Source organism: Carcharhinus amblyrhynchos, chromosome 33 (genome assembly GCF_965287045.1).
Source record: "Carcharhinus amblyrhynchos chromosome 33, sCarAmb.v2.hapA, whole genome shotgun sequence".
Lineage (NCBI taxonomy): Eukaryota > Metazoa > Chordata > Chondrichthyes > Carcharhiniformes > Carcharhinidae > Carcharhinus > Carcharhinus amblyrhynchos.
Genome location: NC_137356.1, coordinates 14,313,150 through 14,332,619, shown reverse-complemented (window position 1 = coordinate 14,332,619; position 19,470 = coordinate 14,313,150). Strand labels below are relative to the sequence as shown.

The window sequence follows — 19,470 nt, the reverse complement described above, 5'->3', positions numbered from 1 at the left end:
GAGAGAGGGGCAGAGACGGGGAGAGGGAGGGGGAGAGGGAAGGAAAGCAGGGGAGAACAGGAGTGTGTGAGGGAGAATGAGGGAGTGTGAGGGAGTGAGATTTAGGTTGTGCCAGTGCCAATAATCAGGAGACCCTGATGACTCTGCATGGTCTCTGTAACCCACCAACATCGAAAGGTGAAGCATTGATTTGATCCAATTGAAACAGCAAGGGCAGGGTCCTGGCACAATTGAAAGCTCATTGTCTGAAACCCAGGCTTTTCTCAGCACCCGGGTCAGGGGGATGACTGTGGAGGCTGCCAACACCTGATCACTCTGCCATTGTACCGTGACTCGGCCCGGAGTCAATGATACAGAAAGGAAAAACAGCTTACTTATAGCCAGTATTTTACAATTGAAAACCTCTACTGCCTGACATATAAAGTGAGATTTGTTTATACCATAAATCTATGAATACACCCTGCAGTGATCTCACTACTCGCAACATGGGAAATACTGGACTTGCCCCAGCGGAACACACACCATAAAAAGCCCTAGAAATTAACATGCAATTGATATACTGTGACGTTCTAAATCCTACTTCTCAGGCCAATCTAGTCTAGGTAATGATCACTTTGGCTGTTTGGTGATGATATGCATGCAACATAGAAGCCAATGGCGTGAACATTGCAGTCAGAATCTAACTGCACAGATTATAATAAAAACTTTTATTCTAAATTAAAACATAAAAAAATAAAAATGCAATAAAACTGCATTTTTTTTGTTTTCCGAAGACATCCAACCGACCAACAGATTGAACTATTTTGATTGTTTTATTTAATATTGCTGCCCAGGCTCGATACTGGGGGCTCCTGGACACAGGCCACATGCGGAGAGAGCACATTGCTTTCTGTGTTTGGGAGAGGGGGGGTGGGGGGGGGGGGGCAACTGCCTGTCCTCTGAGAACACAAGCACACACACAACACACGCACACACACACACACACACACAATAAACCAAGGCACCACGTGTGTGTGTGTGTGTATGTATGTATGTATATGATATAGATATATATATATAGATATATACACAGAGACACATGTACACACACCATTAATGGAGCGCAAAATGCCTATTAACATACTGCAGTCAACATCTGTTCACACAGATGTGCATTCCAGCACAAGAGGGCTAACAAATATAGTGTGCAGTCAAACTGGCCAGAAACATACCCAGAACTGCCCACATTCGCACACTGTTCTGCTGTTTTGGCGACTGTGGGAGCAGAAGGTTTTTTTTTCAAACAAAGTTTCTCAAATTCAAGGGTGAATTCTCAGCAAAGTCATCGATCCTCCTCCTCACATCCCCAGCCTGCCCAGCATCAAGCTGCGCTGGCTTCGGGTGGGGAACAGAGTGCTCTTTCAACAGGGTCTAGCAACCATAGGAACTTCCAAAGCTGTGTGGAGCTCTGCTCCACCATCCAAGTTCAGTCACTCCTGCTGCAGCCTACAGACTGATCCAGGGGCAATAGCAAGATGGGGAACAGGGACAGGCCACCAAGAGCCTCAAGTCTGTTCTGCCATTTAACTGGACCATGCTGATCTGCATCTTAACTCAGCTCCATATTCCCAACGTTCCATCAATTTCACACTAAGAAGTTCCAAATGATGTGTGCACGTCCCCCTTATCTGCGTGGATTTCCTCTGAGCGCTCCGGTTTCCTACCAAACTCCAAAGATATGCAGGTCAGGAGGACTGACCATGATAAATTGCCCTTTCGCGTCCCAGGATGCATAGGTTAGGTGAATTGGCCACAGTCAACACATGGGGTTACAGGGCAGGGAAGAGGGGCCGGGAAAGATGCTCTGTCAGACAGCCGGTGCAGACTCGATGGCCGAATGGCCTCTGCTGCACTGTAGGGGTTCTATGATTCTTTGATTCATACAGTCTAGAATGTTCCAAATGGCTGCGAGCATTTGTAAGAAATGGGGTTCTAAATCTCTACTGCCCTTTGTGATAAGAAGTGCATCCTGATTTTACTCAAATGGATAAACAGAACTTCCCCAAAGACATGGTTCCACTCCCTCAAAGTGTCTATTTGTGGTTGCAATATCCAGCAGAAATATGAGCAGGAACAGATATTCTCACTAATAGGGCGATGGGATTTGATTAACTGTTGGCCAACTCAAACACACAAAACACATTCAGCACTGAGGATTCAAATTAAATCAAAGCATAGCTAAATATTCCACCTGAGACCCAGTCCTCCGCACACACATACTACCCCCCCACCTTCCATACACCCTCCCTCACATCCCTCCGCAACACACTTCCTTCACATCCCCCCACACATCCTCCCTCACTCACACACACACACACTCCACCCCACCCTCCACACACCCTCCCTCACACCCCCCACCCCCCCCCCCCCGCAACACACTTCCCTCACATCCCACCCACAAACCCTCCCCACACATCCTCCCTCACACTCCACCACACACACTTTCCCTCATAACCCCATGACAAACACATGCCCCCTCCTCCATACACACTCACAGCCTTCTCACTCACTCACACACAAATACACACCCTGACACACACACACTTACCCCCACTTCCGTCATATACACCCACCTGCACACACCCCCAACACACTCCTTCCTATACACACACCCTCCCAACACACACACACACACACACACACACACACACAGACACACCCCTGCGCACGCATACACACACCTCCAACATACGCACCTGCCTTCCATACACACACAGCCCATCCACCCACCCACCCACACCCACCAGTACATGTGGCAAGGGTAAAAGGAGATTGGCGGTCGGGAGCCAATGGTAAGGGATAATTATTTGGGTTTTGAAGTCACGCTGTAGTGCATAAACTTTTTGTGTGTGCGTGCATGCTAACTACACCGCAACATTACTACACAAGTGCACGGTGTGCTTATATTAGCATGTTTGCACACTAACATCGCACAAAGTCATTTGCCAACATTGAAAGCCTTACAGAATCACTGTGACAGTGACATTATTCTCAAGGCCAGAATTCCCTTCTTCACAAAGGTGGCAGAGAATTCCAATCAATCAAACAACTCAGTGAGATGCAGCTTCCTGGTGCATTTTTAAAGCAATATAATTCACAATAAGATCAAAGCTTCCATTTAAGTCTTTTATTTTCCCTTTGGTTCCTTTTTTCTGCTCCTCTTATTGGCCCTAAAGGATAGACTTTCTTCCAACTGGCCCAGGAGGGGTTTGACTGATTTCTTATTGTCAAAACACATCTAGTCTCAGGGGACCCAGTTAAAAATCAGGATTCAGGCCGAATGGGACAATGGCTTTTGGCCTGCTGACTTCACCCTGCTGGAACGCTTCACTCAGACATTCCAGATTCATGGGGGTGGGGGGAGTGAAGGGATGTGGGTTGAGGGTGTGAAAAAACAAAGAATACCAAAGGGGAGATGGGAGGGCGACTGAAACCTGTTCAATGTGGAACATAGGTGTCTCTTCCTCTGATTCTGTTATACTAAGACCACAAATCTTACCACTATTATAGGTGTGGATTGGGGGGACAGGGAATGGGAGTAGCTGAATGTTTGAAAATAGATTTGTAATTTAGGATTGTCCTGTGCAGGATAGTGTGAAGGGGAGAGAGCACCGTCACCAAACCACATTGCCACTATCTGCCCTTCAGCTACCTACCATGGTACATTAGTCTCTACTCTCCATGGTACTCTCCAACTCTACTCTCATACATTCCCACTTCCTCAAACTCTCTCACATACTTTTCCCCTCATCTTGCAGCGCTTTGTAACCTTAACTTCATTGCAGCGTTAATGCAAGCCTTACTTGTGACTAAATAAATAAATGAACTTTAACTTTGTAAGAGAGGCATCGACTGCTCAGTCTTGGTGTGGACCCACAGGCTTGGACTGAACCTTTGCTTCCAACATGCATTACCCTTTAGTAAGGCTGTTACGTAGGACCCCACCACAGGGGCACAGAGCTGGGAAATCAGCCAGCCCGCAACGTGGACGTTACCTCTGAGGCTGCACGCTCGCTGCTCCCTCCTTCTCCCGTTTCACCCAGCAAAAACCTGCAAGCCTATCTTCACTTGTGTGCGACCAAGTCTGAACATGGAATGGTGAATATTTCAAGCCGGCACATTTCCAGAAGACTCAATTCCCGACTGCATGCCCCCAACACGGATGAGGGATCTCGGTGTGTGGCACCTCGGTACGCGGCACTGTTACTTGGGGCTATTTTGCAAAGCTCAGCTTCAGCCTGGGACATTAGTGCAAATTCTGACTGAAGTGAAGAAACCACGGCATTGCGGAAAAGCAAAGTGTTTGTGTTAATAAGGCCAATCAGATTGAAGTTGCTGAAAGGGACTCGATGCAATCTGAAGTTTCTCTGTCCTGCAAGGGTAATGATAAGATGTGGTTTGATTGGAGATGACAGCAGTGGAAGCTGCACAGACGCTGCACTTGATGTCCACTGATTTCTGATTTTGTATCAATGTCGCCTCGCTTTTGTGTGAAAGTAAGTGATGTTAAATGTGGCTGGATATCGTACCACAAAAGGAATGAAAGAGATCGAATCAGGTTGGCCGTGGTTCAGCTGGTCAATTCTGAGATTTGCTCAGTAGATTGGATACCCAGGAGGCCTCTGTTCTGTTCAGAGTATTGCAGCTTCATTCCAAGTCAGTGCCAAGGCCAAGGCATAAAAGGAGGGGGAGAGATTAGACGCTAGTGGAAATTCCTACTCCAAATATCAAAAGATGTTCCTCAACAGAACCCCTGATTCATTATGAACATTATTTTCTTTATTCTTCAACGGGACATAAGCATCGCTGGCTGGGCATTCATTGCCCATCCTTAATTGCCTTTTGAACTGAGTGGCTCACTGCCATTTCAGACTCAACCACATGTATTAGCATACAATGAAAAGTATTGTTTCTTGCATGCTATACAGACAAAGCATACGATTCATAGAGAAGGAAACGAGTGTAGAATGTAGTGTTACAGTCATAGCTAGGATGTAGAGAAAGATCAACTTAAGGCGAGGTAGGTCCATTCAAAAGTCTGACAGTAGCAGGGAAGAAGCTGTTCTTGAGTCGGTTGGTATGTGACCTCAGACCTTTATATCTTTTTCTTGATGAAAGAGCTAGAAGAGAGAATGTCCAAGTGGGGTCCGTAATTATTGCTGGCTGCTTTGCTGAGGCAGTGGGAAGTGTAGACAGAGTCAGTGGATGGGAGGCTGGTTTGCATGATGGATTGGGCTACATTCACCACATTTTGTGGTTCGGATTCTTCAGGATCCGCCTGGAATAACAGTGTCTGACAGCTCGGAAAGACACAATACCTAGCAGTTCAGTATCATAACAACAAAACACATTGAGATTTCTGCCAGTTTCCTATGCCAGCGTGCTTCTAGGGCTTGCTCACTTCAAGTTAAGAATCCTGCAAGGGTTTCAAATACATCTTCACCAGAATTGTTCAAACACGTGCTGAACAGACTTTTAGGATATTAACAGGACTAAAGTGGAATGTTGTTCGTGTATTCTTGGCTGAAGAGTGTGGGCAGTCATGCAGTTTCAAACTCCCTGTATGTACTCTGTGATCCACAATGTCCACAGCTATTCTGTTGTTACTACAATCTTCCCACACATGATGGACACGCACTGGCATTGCAATCTGTTCTCTGCTTGTTTCTTGGACTTGGCTTGGAATTTATTCTTAAATTGGCTACCATTGCTTCCCCTCTGTTGGAATACAGAACCTCATTGGAGTGTCTCACATCAGTGTTAGAAGGAGGATTGGAGTGTGGGGTGTAGATTGGTCTCCACTCCTGAACCGGCACTGTACGATCCTGCAATGTTATGAACACGGAATATCTCTGGTTGATTCTACACATTGTTGGCCACCCTTTCAGTTGTGCTTCAGACAGATTTAAAAAAAAAATTCATTTATGGGACATGGGTGTCGCTGGCTAGGCCAGCATTTATTGCCCATCCCTAACTGCCCTTGGAGGGCAGCTGAGAGTCAACCACATTGCTGTGACTCTGGAGTCACATATAGGCCAGACCAGGTAAGAACAGTAGATTTCCTTCCCTAAAGGACATTAGTGAACCAAACGGGTTTTTCCCACAATGGTCATCAGTAGATACTTAATTACAGAATTTTTTTTTAATTGAATTCAAATTCCATCATTTGCTGCGGCAGGATTTGAACCTGGGACCCCCGAACATTAACTAAGTTTCTGGATTAATATTCTAGCGATAATACCACCATCGCCTCCCCCTTTTCATCAGTCTCAGGTCAGTCACTCAGATCGCAATGATTAGTCTCTGGTGCTAAGATCATGAGAAGTCAGACGTCAGCAAAGCTTTTCAGATGAACGGAATCCTTTGGTAAGTAAGAGTGACTGGACTTCACGAGTTACCTGTCAGGCACCCTGAGAACGTGATGCAGTGCAATTTATCCAAATGCATTCTCATCTGATTGTCCAATATTCAGAGTCATTTTTAAAAGCCAGGTTGGAGAAGATTGGAAGGCAGAAGGGGGAGGAGGGTCGGTCTCACAGACTGGCTGATGGAGGAATAGTCAAAGTCATTCTGAAGACATGTGAAAAAGGATAATGTCCAGTTTCCAGCTTTCGAGGCAGCACAGTGGCATTCCGAGAAATCCCAGTTCCAACTCCTGATGTTGTCCAGTGCAGTGTTTGAAACAACGGATGGATGGTATCTCAGCGCAGGTGGAGTAAATGCGCCGTGCTAGCTGTAAGCTGCCCCTCATCCACCAGGACTCTAAACCTGCTAACGGTTAGAGACACCGGGAGTAGTCACTGCTCAACATTGGTTCAGTTGCTTGAAATAAACTCACTGTCTGTCTAATTAACTTGATAGTGTATTTAAGAAGCATTTCTTGCTACGATCCTTATTCTTAAAGCTTACCCGTTCCTTATCTGCTCTAAGGAATAAAGCTGCTTCAGTTAATTACATTTCAATGCTCTGTTCTTTGTCCTGTTTTGCAGAACTACCCCTTAATGGATTAGGTAGGCGTGCTGCCACTGCAGGACGAAAACTCCCAAAAGATACCACCAGCACAAATAGCTATCTCCGGCAAGGTTCATCTTCCAACTATACATCCTGCCCTCTCTTTCCCTATTGCTCTCACTCAGACATTGTTCCGTGGCCTAACCGTCACATGCTAACTCCCATTCCCAAACTATCAGCACAGACTCTTGTTCATTCCAAATCAAAGTTAGGTTATTCAGCGAGTGGGCTCCAGGAGAAGCAGACATTGTTCACACGCTCTACTCTTGCATTACTACCCTCTTCAAAACAAAAATATATATATAAATAAAAGTTATCACATTTATTTGGTGAAGCAACCTCAAGTGTGGACTAAAGATTGCATTTGGAAAAGCACAGGAGGGTTGAGAATGCCGGTGATGGGCAAAGAGCCTCTCTTGATAAACCGATTCTGATTAGAAACATCGGCTGCAGATGGGGATGGGCGAGTGTCTACAGAATGGCACTCCAGCTGGGTATCCGTGCCCACCAGTAACAGTCACTGGGAAATCTCAGCGCAGGTCAGGCTCCACGATGGAAACCCAATTTAACCGCCATGTGTACAGGCCACTTGGCAAGGGTGCCAAGGGATTGATATTTTCGTACAAGTCAGAATTTGCAACTCTTTGATGGTTTCAGTGTAAAGATTCTGATAAATGGCATGACTGGTTCCAATATTGCAACCAACCCAGGCCAGTTCATTAAAGCAATACTTCAGTGAGAAGATTCGATTTCCATGTGCTAGCAGCGGACTAGAGACCAGGCGATCCAACTTAAAGCTAACTAAGCCTCAAAACACAGGAGTTGCCAACTGTGTACTATGCCTCGCTTTCCCTGCGCCAGTGCGCATGGAATGGTCCAATGCCAGATACAGCCATGTGACAGGCAACCTTAGGGGCCTAATCCTTGCTCACCCTGCACCAGCCGCCCAGTTTAGCTTGTCCCCAGAGAGTTCGAAACCAGTGGCAGCCCGCCACCATCCTGCACAAATTCTCTGACTAAAACCAGGCACCCTCCAGATGGGTCACAGCCAGGGGCCAGTCTCCCTGCTGTCCTGACCGGGGCAACCTCTCAGACAGCGAGGCACCCTCTAGCTGCTACTGAAAGCACCTGGGAACCAGTAAGAACCTGAACTGATAGCTGTAGTGTATGCTGGCAGTGAATAAGAGGCAAGTGCAGAAAAATCAAAGAGAGTTTTGCTTGGATTCGGAATTATTCCTTGTCCTTCCACCCAGGGTTAAAAAAAAATCACCCATCGAGCTTGGCATTGGGTCGCATTAGCAACCTCAAGGCAAACCAGCGGCAACTGCGCCACTGGCACAACCCCACCCCGACCTCCCCTCCCCGTACATTACACTGGCACCCGTATGTACAGCATCAGCTATGCAGACTTTGAATAAAGATATTGCCAGCACCATTTCAGGTTGCAGCAGCACTGAGGGGTTCGCCACCACCCCCAGCCTCAGCAGTTGGCCGCGATGCAAAACGTTTGAAAGTCCCGACATTGTCGCCCAGTCAGTACGGGGTGCTGGGCGAGCATCGTCACACACTGCATCAAAAACAACAAAATGAGAGAGAGAAAAAAAAAATACCCAAGCAAACTGGTTTGGTATATTCTGCCAGACTTACGCTGCAAAGAGTCATTCTGCAAGCCTGTCTGATCTGAACCCTTTCCATGAAGGCTTTAAAAGTCTGAAATAAAATAAAGCAGCAGTTTATCATGCGTTTGGAACACACTAGGCTATTGTAGTAACACAGGTGCCTGCACACTAATACATTGAGAATTCACATCAGCTACACTTTCATATTTAATAAATTAGGTAAAATCCTTTGCTTTCCTTGATCACAGTGCATAACCCGGTAATATTTAAACACTATATAAAGTTGCAATTCCTCAGCAGCGTGCAGTGACCATCTATCCTGTGAGGAAAGGTGAAAGGGGAGGTCAGAGGTTAACGGCAGCATGTCAGGTGTTCACAGTAGCAAAGAGACAAACTCTCAGTTTCGTGGTGTGGCGGGTGACACCCTTCCTTATTTTGCTCTTCCAAGCACAACACCCCACCCTCCCCTGGTACTCCTGAGTTCATTAAAAAGAGATCACAACACTGGACAGAAAGACCATGGATAGGCTATGTACAATTCTCAGGCCTCAGGAGCTTTGACTGATGACACGGGTGTTGCCGGTGACTTGCCGATTTGCCCCCTTCCCCCGCATTGTCCATTTGTTGCACTGCTGGCTACCTGGAGAAGATGGGGAGGTGTTGTTGGCTAAGGATACTGCTGGAGCGGGGGGATTCAGTCTTTGCCATGACTTCTTTAAACCACGAAGCCACGTCCACTTCTAATGTCTCGTAGCGTTTGATGAAATTGTGTTCCTGCAGTGACGGAACAGGGGAACATTAGTCAAGGAGCATTAGAACACAGCAAAGGTCAGCACTTTAAGTCTCGATATATGCAAACCCCCATTCTGGATAACATCACTGTGACTCTCCACTCCAACAGGCCCTGTACATTTCAAACCTTCCCAAAGGTCACAATACTACCCTGCACCTGCTCCTAGGGGGTAGCACGTATCAGGTGGGGAACTGAGAGATTATTCATTTCGGTACAGTGAGAATATAAAGATGGATTTTGTTTCAAAAAGGTCGGAAACTTCTGATATGTAGAGACATTTGGGTGTACCACAGTATGATAACTGCAGCACGGTGGCACAGTAGTTAGCACTGCTGCCTCACAGCGTCAGGGACCCGGGTTCAATTCCGGCCTTGGGTCACTGTCTGTGTGGAGTCTGCACATTCTCACCGTGTCTGTGTGAGTTTCCCAAAGGTGCTCCGGTTTCCTCCCATAGTCCAAAATATGTGTGTGCACTGGCCATCCTAAACTGCCCCTTAGTGTCCATAAATGTGTAGGTTAGGGGGATTAGCCATGGTAAATGCACAGAGTTATTGGGATAGGGCCTGGGGTGAGGGGGTGGTGGGTGTGCACACGTGTGTGAGAGAGTGTGTGAGCGTGAGCGAGGGGTCGTATGAAATAATTTCATATTAAGATTGACATTGAAACTTGCATGAATAGGTTTTACAATAGGCAGATTAACAACTGTCAAATAGATGTGATGGGAATTGCTATCTGAAGCTGGGATACTTTCACAATGAAAAGCTCAGGCACAATGGGAATGATTACTTTGAAATTTAAGGGAAAGAAGCCAATAAGACAAAACAAGCTAATGGCGGAATCAAATAGAAATGTCAGATTTCTGTTTTGGAGATATTTTGAGAATATTTTATTGGGCTGTAAAATTTCTCCAGACAAACCAAACAAGGTAAGATGGGAACTATTGCAGTGTACAACTGGCCATATTAGTACGCCTGCGAGCTACAATAAACACGACCATATGATTAACACCACAATGACAGACAGTGTTATGCTGTCCCCGAGGGAGCCGTTGCTGGGTGTGGACATACTGGGCCATTGAAAGGTCAGATAAGAACATGTGTTGTAGAGTTAGGGAAGTGAGGTTTGAGGTGAGACAGCAGCAGGAGGTAGTGCACCAGGGAAGAAGTGTGGGGAGGCTTTAGTGGGATAACTGAAATGATTTCATGCTGAGACTGATACTAAAACATGTCTCACAATAGATAGCCTAGCAGCTTTAGAGCAGACACTGATGACCAATCGGGTCCATGGTTTATTAATTCTCCAAGTAATATCCCATATCAAATAATAATCTCTATTATCCGTCTTACACTTCCCACGGAGGGGCTATACAATCCTAAAATCCACCTTGTAACTGCAGCAGTCTTAAAGCTGTCCCCTCTTACTCGCACTGCCTTCATGTTCTCATCCCCCAACATCACATGCACTATCCTATCCCTGACAATGTGCCTACATCAATATTTTAACTCTCCTTTATGTTTTAGTTATTTTGCTCTCATATTCTTTCAGTCTTTCCAGGATCTATGGTGGCAGCGTCCTTCTCTTTGATATATTGGGCACAACTTCCTACGTTATTAACCCCGCGATTGCTAATTTAAAAAAAATTCAAATATGACCATGTCTACCGTTCACAGGTCCCCAGTTATTGACACACTCCACATCTCTTTTGGGAATATATACTGACTTGGTATCCTTGCCAATTTCCCATTGTTAACCTAACCCCTAGTTACCCAAGTTTCCTTCCATTTAACATAAAAACGTAAGGATATATGAACATACAAATTAGGAGCACGGTGGGATTAGGAGCATTGGGCAGCATGGTGGCAAGCACTGCTGCCTCACAGTGCCAGGGACCTGAGTTCCATTCCCGACTTGGAGCACCGCCAGTGAGGAGTTTGCACATTCTCCCTGTGTCTGCGTGGGTTTCCTCCGGATAGCTCCAGTTTCCTCCCACAATTCTGGTTAGATGCATCGGCCATGCTAAATGCTCCCTCAGTGTATCTGAACAGCGGTGGAGTGTGTTGACTAGGGGATTTTCACAGTAACTTAATCGCAGTGTTAACGTAAGCCTACTTGTGACATTAATAAATTAAGTTTAAAAAAAGCTTTAACACTTTATTGATCACGGAGGAGGCTAGAGGTCTGGAGGGTTAAACTTGCATAATACTAATCTGACTGCAGCTAGAATACTGTGTACTGTTCTGGTCACCATATTACAGGCCAATCAACCTCACCCACACATCTTCCTCCCACAGTCAGAAGATGCGCAGGTTAGGTTGATCGGCCACGTTAAATTGACCCTAATGGGATTAGCAGGGTAAATGGGTGGGGTTGCAGGAGAAGGATCTGGGTGGGACTGCAGTCGGTGTAAGCTCGATGGGCCAAATGGCCTCCTTCTGCACTGTAGATCCTATGAACAGCAATAGGCCACTCAGCCCCTCTAGCCTGCTCCCCCATTCAAGGCTGATCTGATTGGAACTTCAATCCCACTGATAACCGTTCATCTTCTTGTTAATCAAGAAGCTACTTTGCTGTGCTTAAAAATATTTGAGCCGTGCCTCCACTGGCCAACAGGCAAGAGAGTTCCACAGACTCACAACCCTCAGGGAAAGCTATCTCACTCATTTCCACTTGAATGGGATTTTTAAACTGTGTCCCCCGGTTCTAGTCTCTCCCACAAGGTGAACTATCCCTTTAACAGTCTCCTCAGGATCTTTTATGTTTCAATAAGACCACACCTCATGCTTTTAAAGTCTGATTGGTACAGGTTCAAATTTTCCTCATAAGATAACACCCCACATTCTAGGCATCAGAACTATAGAATCCTACAATACAGGAGACTATTGGGCGTATCAAGTCTGCATCAATTTTCCCCTTCACTTGAGTCAGGGCGGCCTATATCCTTCGGGGTGCGACTGCCTCCAGGCACAATGTGCCCCCTCTCTGATCAGTGTCTGCTACTTGGACATCAGCTCAGTTAAGTTGAGTGCAGATGCTCAGTGCAGATGTTTGCCCTAGATCACACTGATGTCTCGGGGCTCCCACATTCTGCAGATGTTGCACATGTATAGAAGGTAAACTTACAGCTTTCTTCCTCAATCAAATAGTCAAGCTCTCGGTTTTCTTTTTATGCTCTTATACTGGAGCTAATTAGATTGAGGTCAGCTTCATCTGGCCTACTCAGATTGCCCTATTAATCAGGGCAAGTGGCATTCTTTCTCTTGTTGAAGAGAAACCAGCTGTCTGAGAAAACAGGCCTGGACACACCGCAATCAGCCAGCAGAAGTGGTCGACTGAAATGCATCTTAGCATGAGTAGCTGGAGCAAGGCCAAGGCTGATCGGCGGCACTGCTGCCTCACGGGTTCGAGTCCTGGCTTGGGTCACTTTCTGTGTGGAGTTTGCACCTTCTCCCTGTGTCTGTGTGGGATTCCTCTGGGTGCTCCTGTTTCCTCTCACAATCTGAAAGACGTGCTGGTTAAGGTGCATTGACCCAAACAGGCACTGGAATGTGGTGACTAGGGGAATTTCACAGTAACTTCATTGCAATGTTAATGTAAGCCTTACTTGTGACTAATAAATAAACTTCAAAAACTGCCAAAAAACTCGACAACATTTTACAACATGAACAAGTGGTGGGAGAGTTTGTTGTTTAAAAACATAAGCTGTTCCCATTGTACAATATCACACCAGGTTACTTACAAGCAATTTGTTGTATTTTGGTCTCTTCCTGTGATCCTTTGTAAGGCTAGTGGGATGAGAGAAGAAACAGAGGTATTAGAAGATAAACTAAAATGTAAAACACAACTGAGTGGGCCCAAGTTCAAAGCAGCACAGATTGGGATAAAGCTGTGTGGCTGGATTTATGAAAGAAAGGGAAGTTGCGCTCGATAAATCTACTGGAATTCTTTGAGGATATAACTAAAAGAGTTGACCAGGGAGAACCAGTGGATGTGGTTTATTTAGACTTTCAGAAGACTTTTAACAAGGTCTCACATAAAGCAGATTACTATATAAAGTTAAAGTTCAGATAGTGTCTGGAGATGGATAGAAAGCTGGATGGCAGATAGGAAGCAAAATGTTGGAATAAATGGGTCTTTTCCCAACTGGCAGTCAGTGTCTAGTGGGATTACACAGGAATCTCTGCTAGGACACCAGCTATTCACATTACTGATTCATAATTTGGACAAGTGAACTAAATGCATTATCTCCACATTTGCAGATGATACAAAATTAGATGGGAGGGTGAGCTGTGGGGAGGATGCAGAGAAGCTTCAGTATGATTTGGACAGGCTGAGTGTGTGGGCATATGCATGGCAGATGCGGTATAATGTGAATAATTGCAAGGTTATCCACTTCAGTAGCAATAATAGGAAGGTAGATTATTATTTGAATGGGTGTAAGTTGAGAGAGGTGGATATAAGTGAGACCTTGGTGTCCTCGTGCATCAGTCACTGAAATGAAAAGCGCAGGTACAGCTGGCAGTAAAGTAGGGAAATGGTACGTAGGCCTTCATAGTGAGAGGATTTCAGTACAGAGATAGGGATGTTTTGCTGCAATTGTATTGAGTGTTAGTGGGACCACCCCTGGAGTATTTGTGCAGTTTTGGTTTCCTTACCTGAGGAAGGATGTTCTTTCTCTGGGGGAATACTGCAAAGGTTTACCAGGCTGGAATGGCAGGTGTGTTATGGGAGCAGAGATTAAGTCAGTTAGGATTATATTCATCAGAGTTTAGAAGGGTGAGTGGGGATCCCATAGAAACTTATAAAATTCTACCAGGTTTAGACAGGGGGATTCAGAAAGAATATTCCCAGTGGTTGAGGGAGTCCAGAACTAGGGGTCATAGTTTGAGGATAAGGGGTAAACTATTTAGGACTGAGGTGAGGAGAAATTTCTTCATCCAGAGGACTACCACTGCCTCACAGCGCCAGGGACCTGGTTTGATTCCCGCTTGGGTCACTGTCTGTGCGGAGTCTGCATGTTTTCCCTGTGTCTGTGTGGGTTTCCTCTGGGTGCTCCGGTTTCTCCCACAGTCTGAAAGACGTGTTGGTTAGGGTGCATTGGGCCGAACAGGTTCTGGAGTGTGACAACTAGGGGAATTTCACAGTAACTTCACTGCATTGTTAATGTAAGCCTTACTTGTGACTAATAAACTTTAACTTTAAAGTCCAACAAGTTTATTTGGAATCACGAGCTTTCACAGCGTTGGAAGGTTCAATTGAGGCACTCAAGAGGGCATTAGATGATAATTTGAATAGAAACAACATGCAGGGGTATGGGGAAAAGGCTGGGGAATGACACCAAGTCATGATGCTCATTTGAAGAGCCAGTGCAGATATGATGGGCTGAATGGTCTCCTTCTGCACAGAAAGAGTTTTCTGTGGTTTTAATTCCATCATTCTCCATAGTATTTGGACAGGGGGTGTTCGGGACCAGGATTTTGGGGTTGCGAACTTTGAGGCAACAGTGGCAGGTGGGGGGCTTGGACTGGAAGCTGCACAGACCCACGAAGTGTTGTTTTCCCTCTCTTTTTCAGTGGGCATAGCTTAATCATTTCTCAAAGGCTGCACTGCTGTGTCAACCACAGCCTGGTCACAAAAAAAGTCAGTCTTTGCTTGTATCAGAAGCCTTAACTACCACCCCCCAACTTGCCTCCCCACCCAAACTTGTGTTCAACAATTCTCTAGCCATCCCTCTGCCTCTGACAGCTCCCTCTTTCCCCATCATCACAACTCTTTACCCCAATCTATACACGAAGGTCTGAGACATTCATGTCAAGTCACATTGGGGAAAAGGGCATGATGTGGGGTCCATGAGGTATTCCAAAAGCGAAACACGGGGTTTACTTACATCACAGATTTGGTATTGTGCCAATACGGTCACAGTGCTGTTTACAGGGAGCAACTACTAAAGTAAAGTAAACGTAAAGTTTATTTATTAGTCACAAGTAGGCTTACATTAACACTGCAATGAAGTTACTGTGAAATTCCCCTAGTTGCAACACTCCAGTGCCTGTTCAGCACGTCTTTCAGGCTCGGAGGAAACCCACGGAGAGAACATGCAAACGTGACATAGACAGTGACCCAAGCCAGGAATCGAACCCAGGTTCTTGGTGCTGTAAGGCAGCATTGCTAACCACTGTGCTGCTCACTAAAGATCACTGAAACAACAGCGTGTGGGAGAAGTAGCTGCAAAAAAAGCCTCAAAACAAGTCGGCCTTCTAGAGTAAAATTCATCTCTGCAGCCCCAGTGAAGCAGGACAAAAGCCCAAATTATACAGAGGAGGATATTTGAGGCAGTGATAACTGTTAAGTGCAGCTGGGGCGAGATGGTTTGAAATGTGCAGTACAGTTACTACCACATTTTCAGCACAAACTGTACCCTGATAAAGTTGGCAAGAGATTGCTGGATTAGGGAACTAATCCCTACAACTTTGTAGGGAGGAGGAATTGAGGCACACAAGGAATTTGAGTCAGAACATGGTGTTTCATGTAGAATTTTACAGCACAGAAAGACATCATTTAGCACATTGAGTCTGTGAAAGACAGCCCTTTGACAGAGCTATTGAATTAGTCCTGCTTCCTTGGTCTTATTTTTAAATGAGGCTACAAATTATTCCCCTCCAAATATTCATCTAATTCCCTTTCCCAAAGTTACAATAAAATAAAACTTGTATCGACAATTGAATCATGTTGCGCCAGGACTCACTCTTGATACCTAGATCACTGGTTCAGTTCCAAGGACCACATGTCTTTCCAAATGTCTGGTCTGCCTCAGGTGGTAGCATCTTTGCTTTGGAATCAGAGGGTTCAGGGTTCAAATCCCACTCCAGGACTTGAATATAAAAATCAAGGCTCATGTTCAAGTGGCGTACTGAGGGGAGTGCTGCACTGTCAGAGGTACCACTTCACCAATGAAGTTTGAGTGCTTGCCTGACTGCTTGGATAGATGTAAAAGATTCTGGGATATGCTTCTGAAGGAGAGCAGGGGGTGTTATCCCTTGTGGCCTGGTCAATATTTATTCCTCATCCAATATCACAAAAAGTAGGTTATCTGGTTATTAACATACTGCAGTTTTTAGGAGTGTGGGCAATTTTTAAAATTCATACATGGGACATGGGCGTCGCTGGCTGGCCAGCATTTATTGCCCATTCCTAGTTGCCCTTGAGAAGGTGGTGGTGAGCTGTCTTATTGAAATGCTGCAGTCCACGTGCTGTGGGTTGACCCACAATGTAGTCATGATGTGGGTATGCCGGCGTTGGACTGGCGTAAACACAGTAAAAAGTCTGACAACACCAGGTTTTAGTCCAACCTATTTATTTGATTTTATATTATCAAAGTATATTATCAAATAAATAGGTTGGACTAAAACCTGGTGTTGTCAGACTTTTTACTGTGTTGACCCACAATGCCATTAGGGAGGGAATTCCAGGATTTTGATCCAGCGACTGCGAAGGGATGGCCGATATATTTCCAAGTCAGGATGGTGAGTGACTTGGAGGGGAACTTGCAGGCGGTGGTGTTCCCACTTATCTGCTGCCCTTGTCCTTCTAGATGGAAATGGTCGTGGGTTTGGAAGATGCTGCCTAAGGATCTTTGGTAAATTGCTGTAGTGCATCTTGTACTCACTGCTGCTACTGAGCGTCGGTGATGGAGGAAGTGGATGTTTGTAGATGTGCTGCCAATGAAGCAGGGCTGCTTTGTCCTGGGTGGTGTTGAGCTTCTTGAGTGTTGTTGGAGCTGCACCCATCCAGGCAAGTAGGGAGTATTCGATCACACTCCTGACTTGTGCCTTGTAGAGCTGGACAGCTTTGGGGAGTCAGGAGGCGAGTTACATAGCACAGTATTCCCAGCCTCTGACTTGGTCTTGTAGCCAATGTATTTATGTGGCTGCCATGATGGCAATGGTTAGCATTGTAGCCTCACAGTGCCAGGGAGCTGGGCTCGATTGCCAGCTTGGGTCACTGTCTGTGTGCAGTCTGCATGTTCTCCCTATGGAGCCACAGTCTGAAAGACAGATCTATTATTGTTACGTGTATTAGCTTACAGTGAAAAATATTTTCTTGCGTGCTATACAGACAAAGCATACTATTCATAGAGAAGTAAATGAGAGAGTGCAGAGTGTAGTGCTTCAGCATAGCTAGGTGTAGAGAAAGATCAATGCAAGATAGGTCCATTCATTGTTAGAAAATTTAAAAGAGTGAGAATGAAGCTTTAGAATGAGAGTAAAAAGATAGAATTAGAAGGTAAGCTGGGTACAGCTGGCAAGAAGTCGCCTCACTCCAGCGCCATCTTGAATTATAAGACGTGCTGGTTAGGGTGCATTGGCCGTGCTAAATTCTCCCTCAATGTACCCGAACAGGCACTGGAGTGTGGCGACTAGGGGATTTTCACAGTAACTTCACTGCAGTGTTAATGTAAGCCTACTAATGACGCAAATAAATAAATTTAAAAAAACACATTTTTGAGGCTACAGAAGGAATGACATTACAAGGTACATCACTGGCTGGTAAGCATTCGATACACAGATGGTCTTTCTTTTCAGGCTCTGAGAAGCCAAGTGTCTGATTGTTAAATCCAAAGGAGATAGTTTGCTCTCCATTAAGTCAGGGAAACGTAGAACAATTATCAATTCTACAAAATAAACTCGAATGTAAAGAATAATTTTTTCCAGGTTTCCAGGTTCGTGGGTGTCGCCTGTCCACCTCTACAAGGCACAAGTCAGGAGTGTGATGGAATACTCCCCACTTGCCTGGATGGGTGCAGCTCCAACAACACTCAAGAAGCTCGACACCATTCAGAATAAAGCAGCCCACTTGATTGGCACTCCATTCACAATCATCAATTCCTTCCACCACCGACGCTCAGTAGCAGCAGTGAGTACAAGATGCAGTACAGCAATTTACCAAAGATCCTTAGGCAGCACCTTCCAAACCCACGACCACTTCCATCTAGAAGGACCAGGGCAGCAGATAAATGGGAACACCACCACCTGCAAGTTCCCCTCCAAGTTGCTCGCCATCTTGACTTGGAAATATATCGGCCATCCCTTTGCAGTTGCCAGCACTTATTGCCCATTCCGAGTTGCCAGGTTTTACTCACCAATCTTTAACAAACGACTGGAAGTCCATTGAGAATCCCATGCTTTGTGGAAGCAGTGGAGGATCTTCCTGCAGCACCTTGGTTAAAACCTCAAAGTCTGTTTTACAATTTTTATACGGAAACTGTCCCGTCGCGAGTTCGACCTGTAAACAGTCAGAGAGTTGGGTTAGCACGCAGAGTAATACTCAAACCTCACTCCACACCTGACTGCACAGAAACTGGGCTAACTCCAATGCAGACACAGTGGCAGGAATTTTACTGGCATGTCCACCCCAGGTGTGGGCAAGGCTCAAAGAACTGCATGCTTGGTTGGCCTCAGGAGGAATCGTACGAAACTCGGGCAGACGTACCGGTAAAATTCCGTCCAGTTTTCAAATGCAAAATACAAATCATCCTCAAAGTTTAAACTATATACAGCTGATCTGACCACACAACTGCAATGAGGACGGAGGTCAATCACTGACTGTGGCACTGCAGTGAGAATACTGCGAGTGTGTCAGTGCAGCAAGAATATCAGCGAGTGTGTCAGCGCAGTGAGAATATCAGTGAGTGTGTCAGCGCAGTGAGAATATCAGCGAGTGTGTCAGCGCAGTGAGAATATCAGCGAGTGTGTCAGCGCAGTGAGAATATCAGCGAGTGTGTCAGCGCAGTGAGAATATCAGCGAGTGTGTCAGCGCAGTGAGAATATCAGCGAGTGTGTCAGCGCAGTGAGAATATCAGCGAGTGTGTCAGCGCGGTGAGAATATCAGCGAGTGTGTCAGTGCAGTGAGAATATCAGCGAGTGTGTCAGCGCAGTGAGAACATTAGGAGTGTGTCAGTGCAGTGAGAATATCAGTGAGTGTGTCAGTGCGGTGAGAATATCAGTGAGTGTG

General features: G+C 45.7%; 1 protein-coding gene across 2 annotated transcripts in view; it reads right to left on the bottom strand.

The window, feature by feature from the left end:
* Nucleotides 1–2,784: 2,784 nt before the first annotated feature.
* Nucleotides 2,785–19,470, bottom strand: part of map2k7 (mitogen-activated protein kinase kinase 7) — a 102,443-nt gene continuing 85,757 nt past the window's right edge. For both annotated transcript variants that reach the window (XM_080216468.1, XM_080216469.1), the window contains 3 exons: nt 18,599–18,741; nt 13,199–13,244; nt 2,785–9,443 (listed from right to left, as the gene is read on the bottom strand). In XM_080216468.1, coding sequence (XP_080072594.1) covers nt 9,306–9,443; nt 13,199–13,244; nt 18,599–18,741 — 327 coding nt within the window. In that variant the 3' untranslated portion in view covers nt 2,785–9,305. The remainder of the gene's footprint in view (nt 9,444–13,198; nt 13,245–18,598; nt 18,742–19,470) is intronic.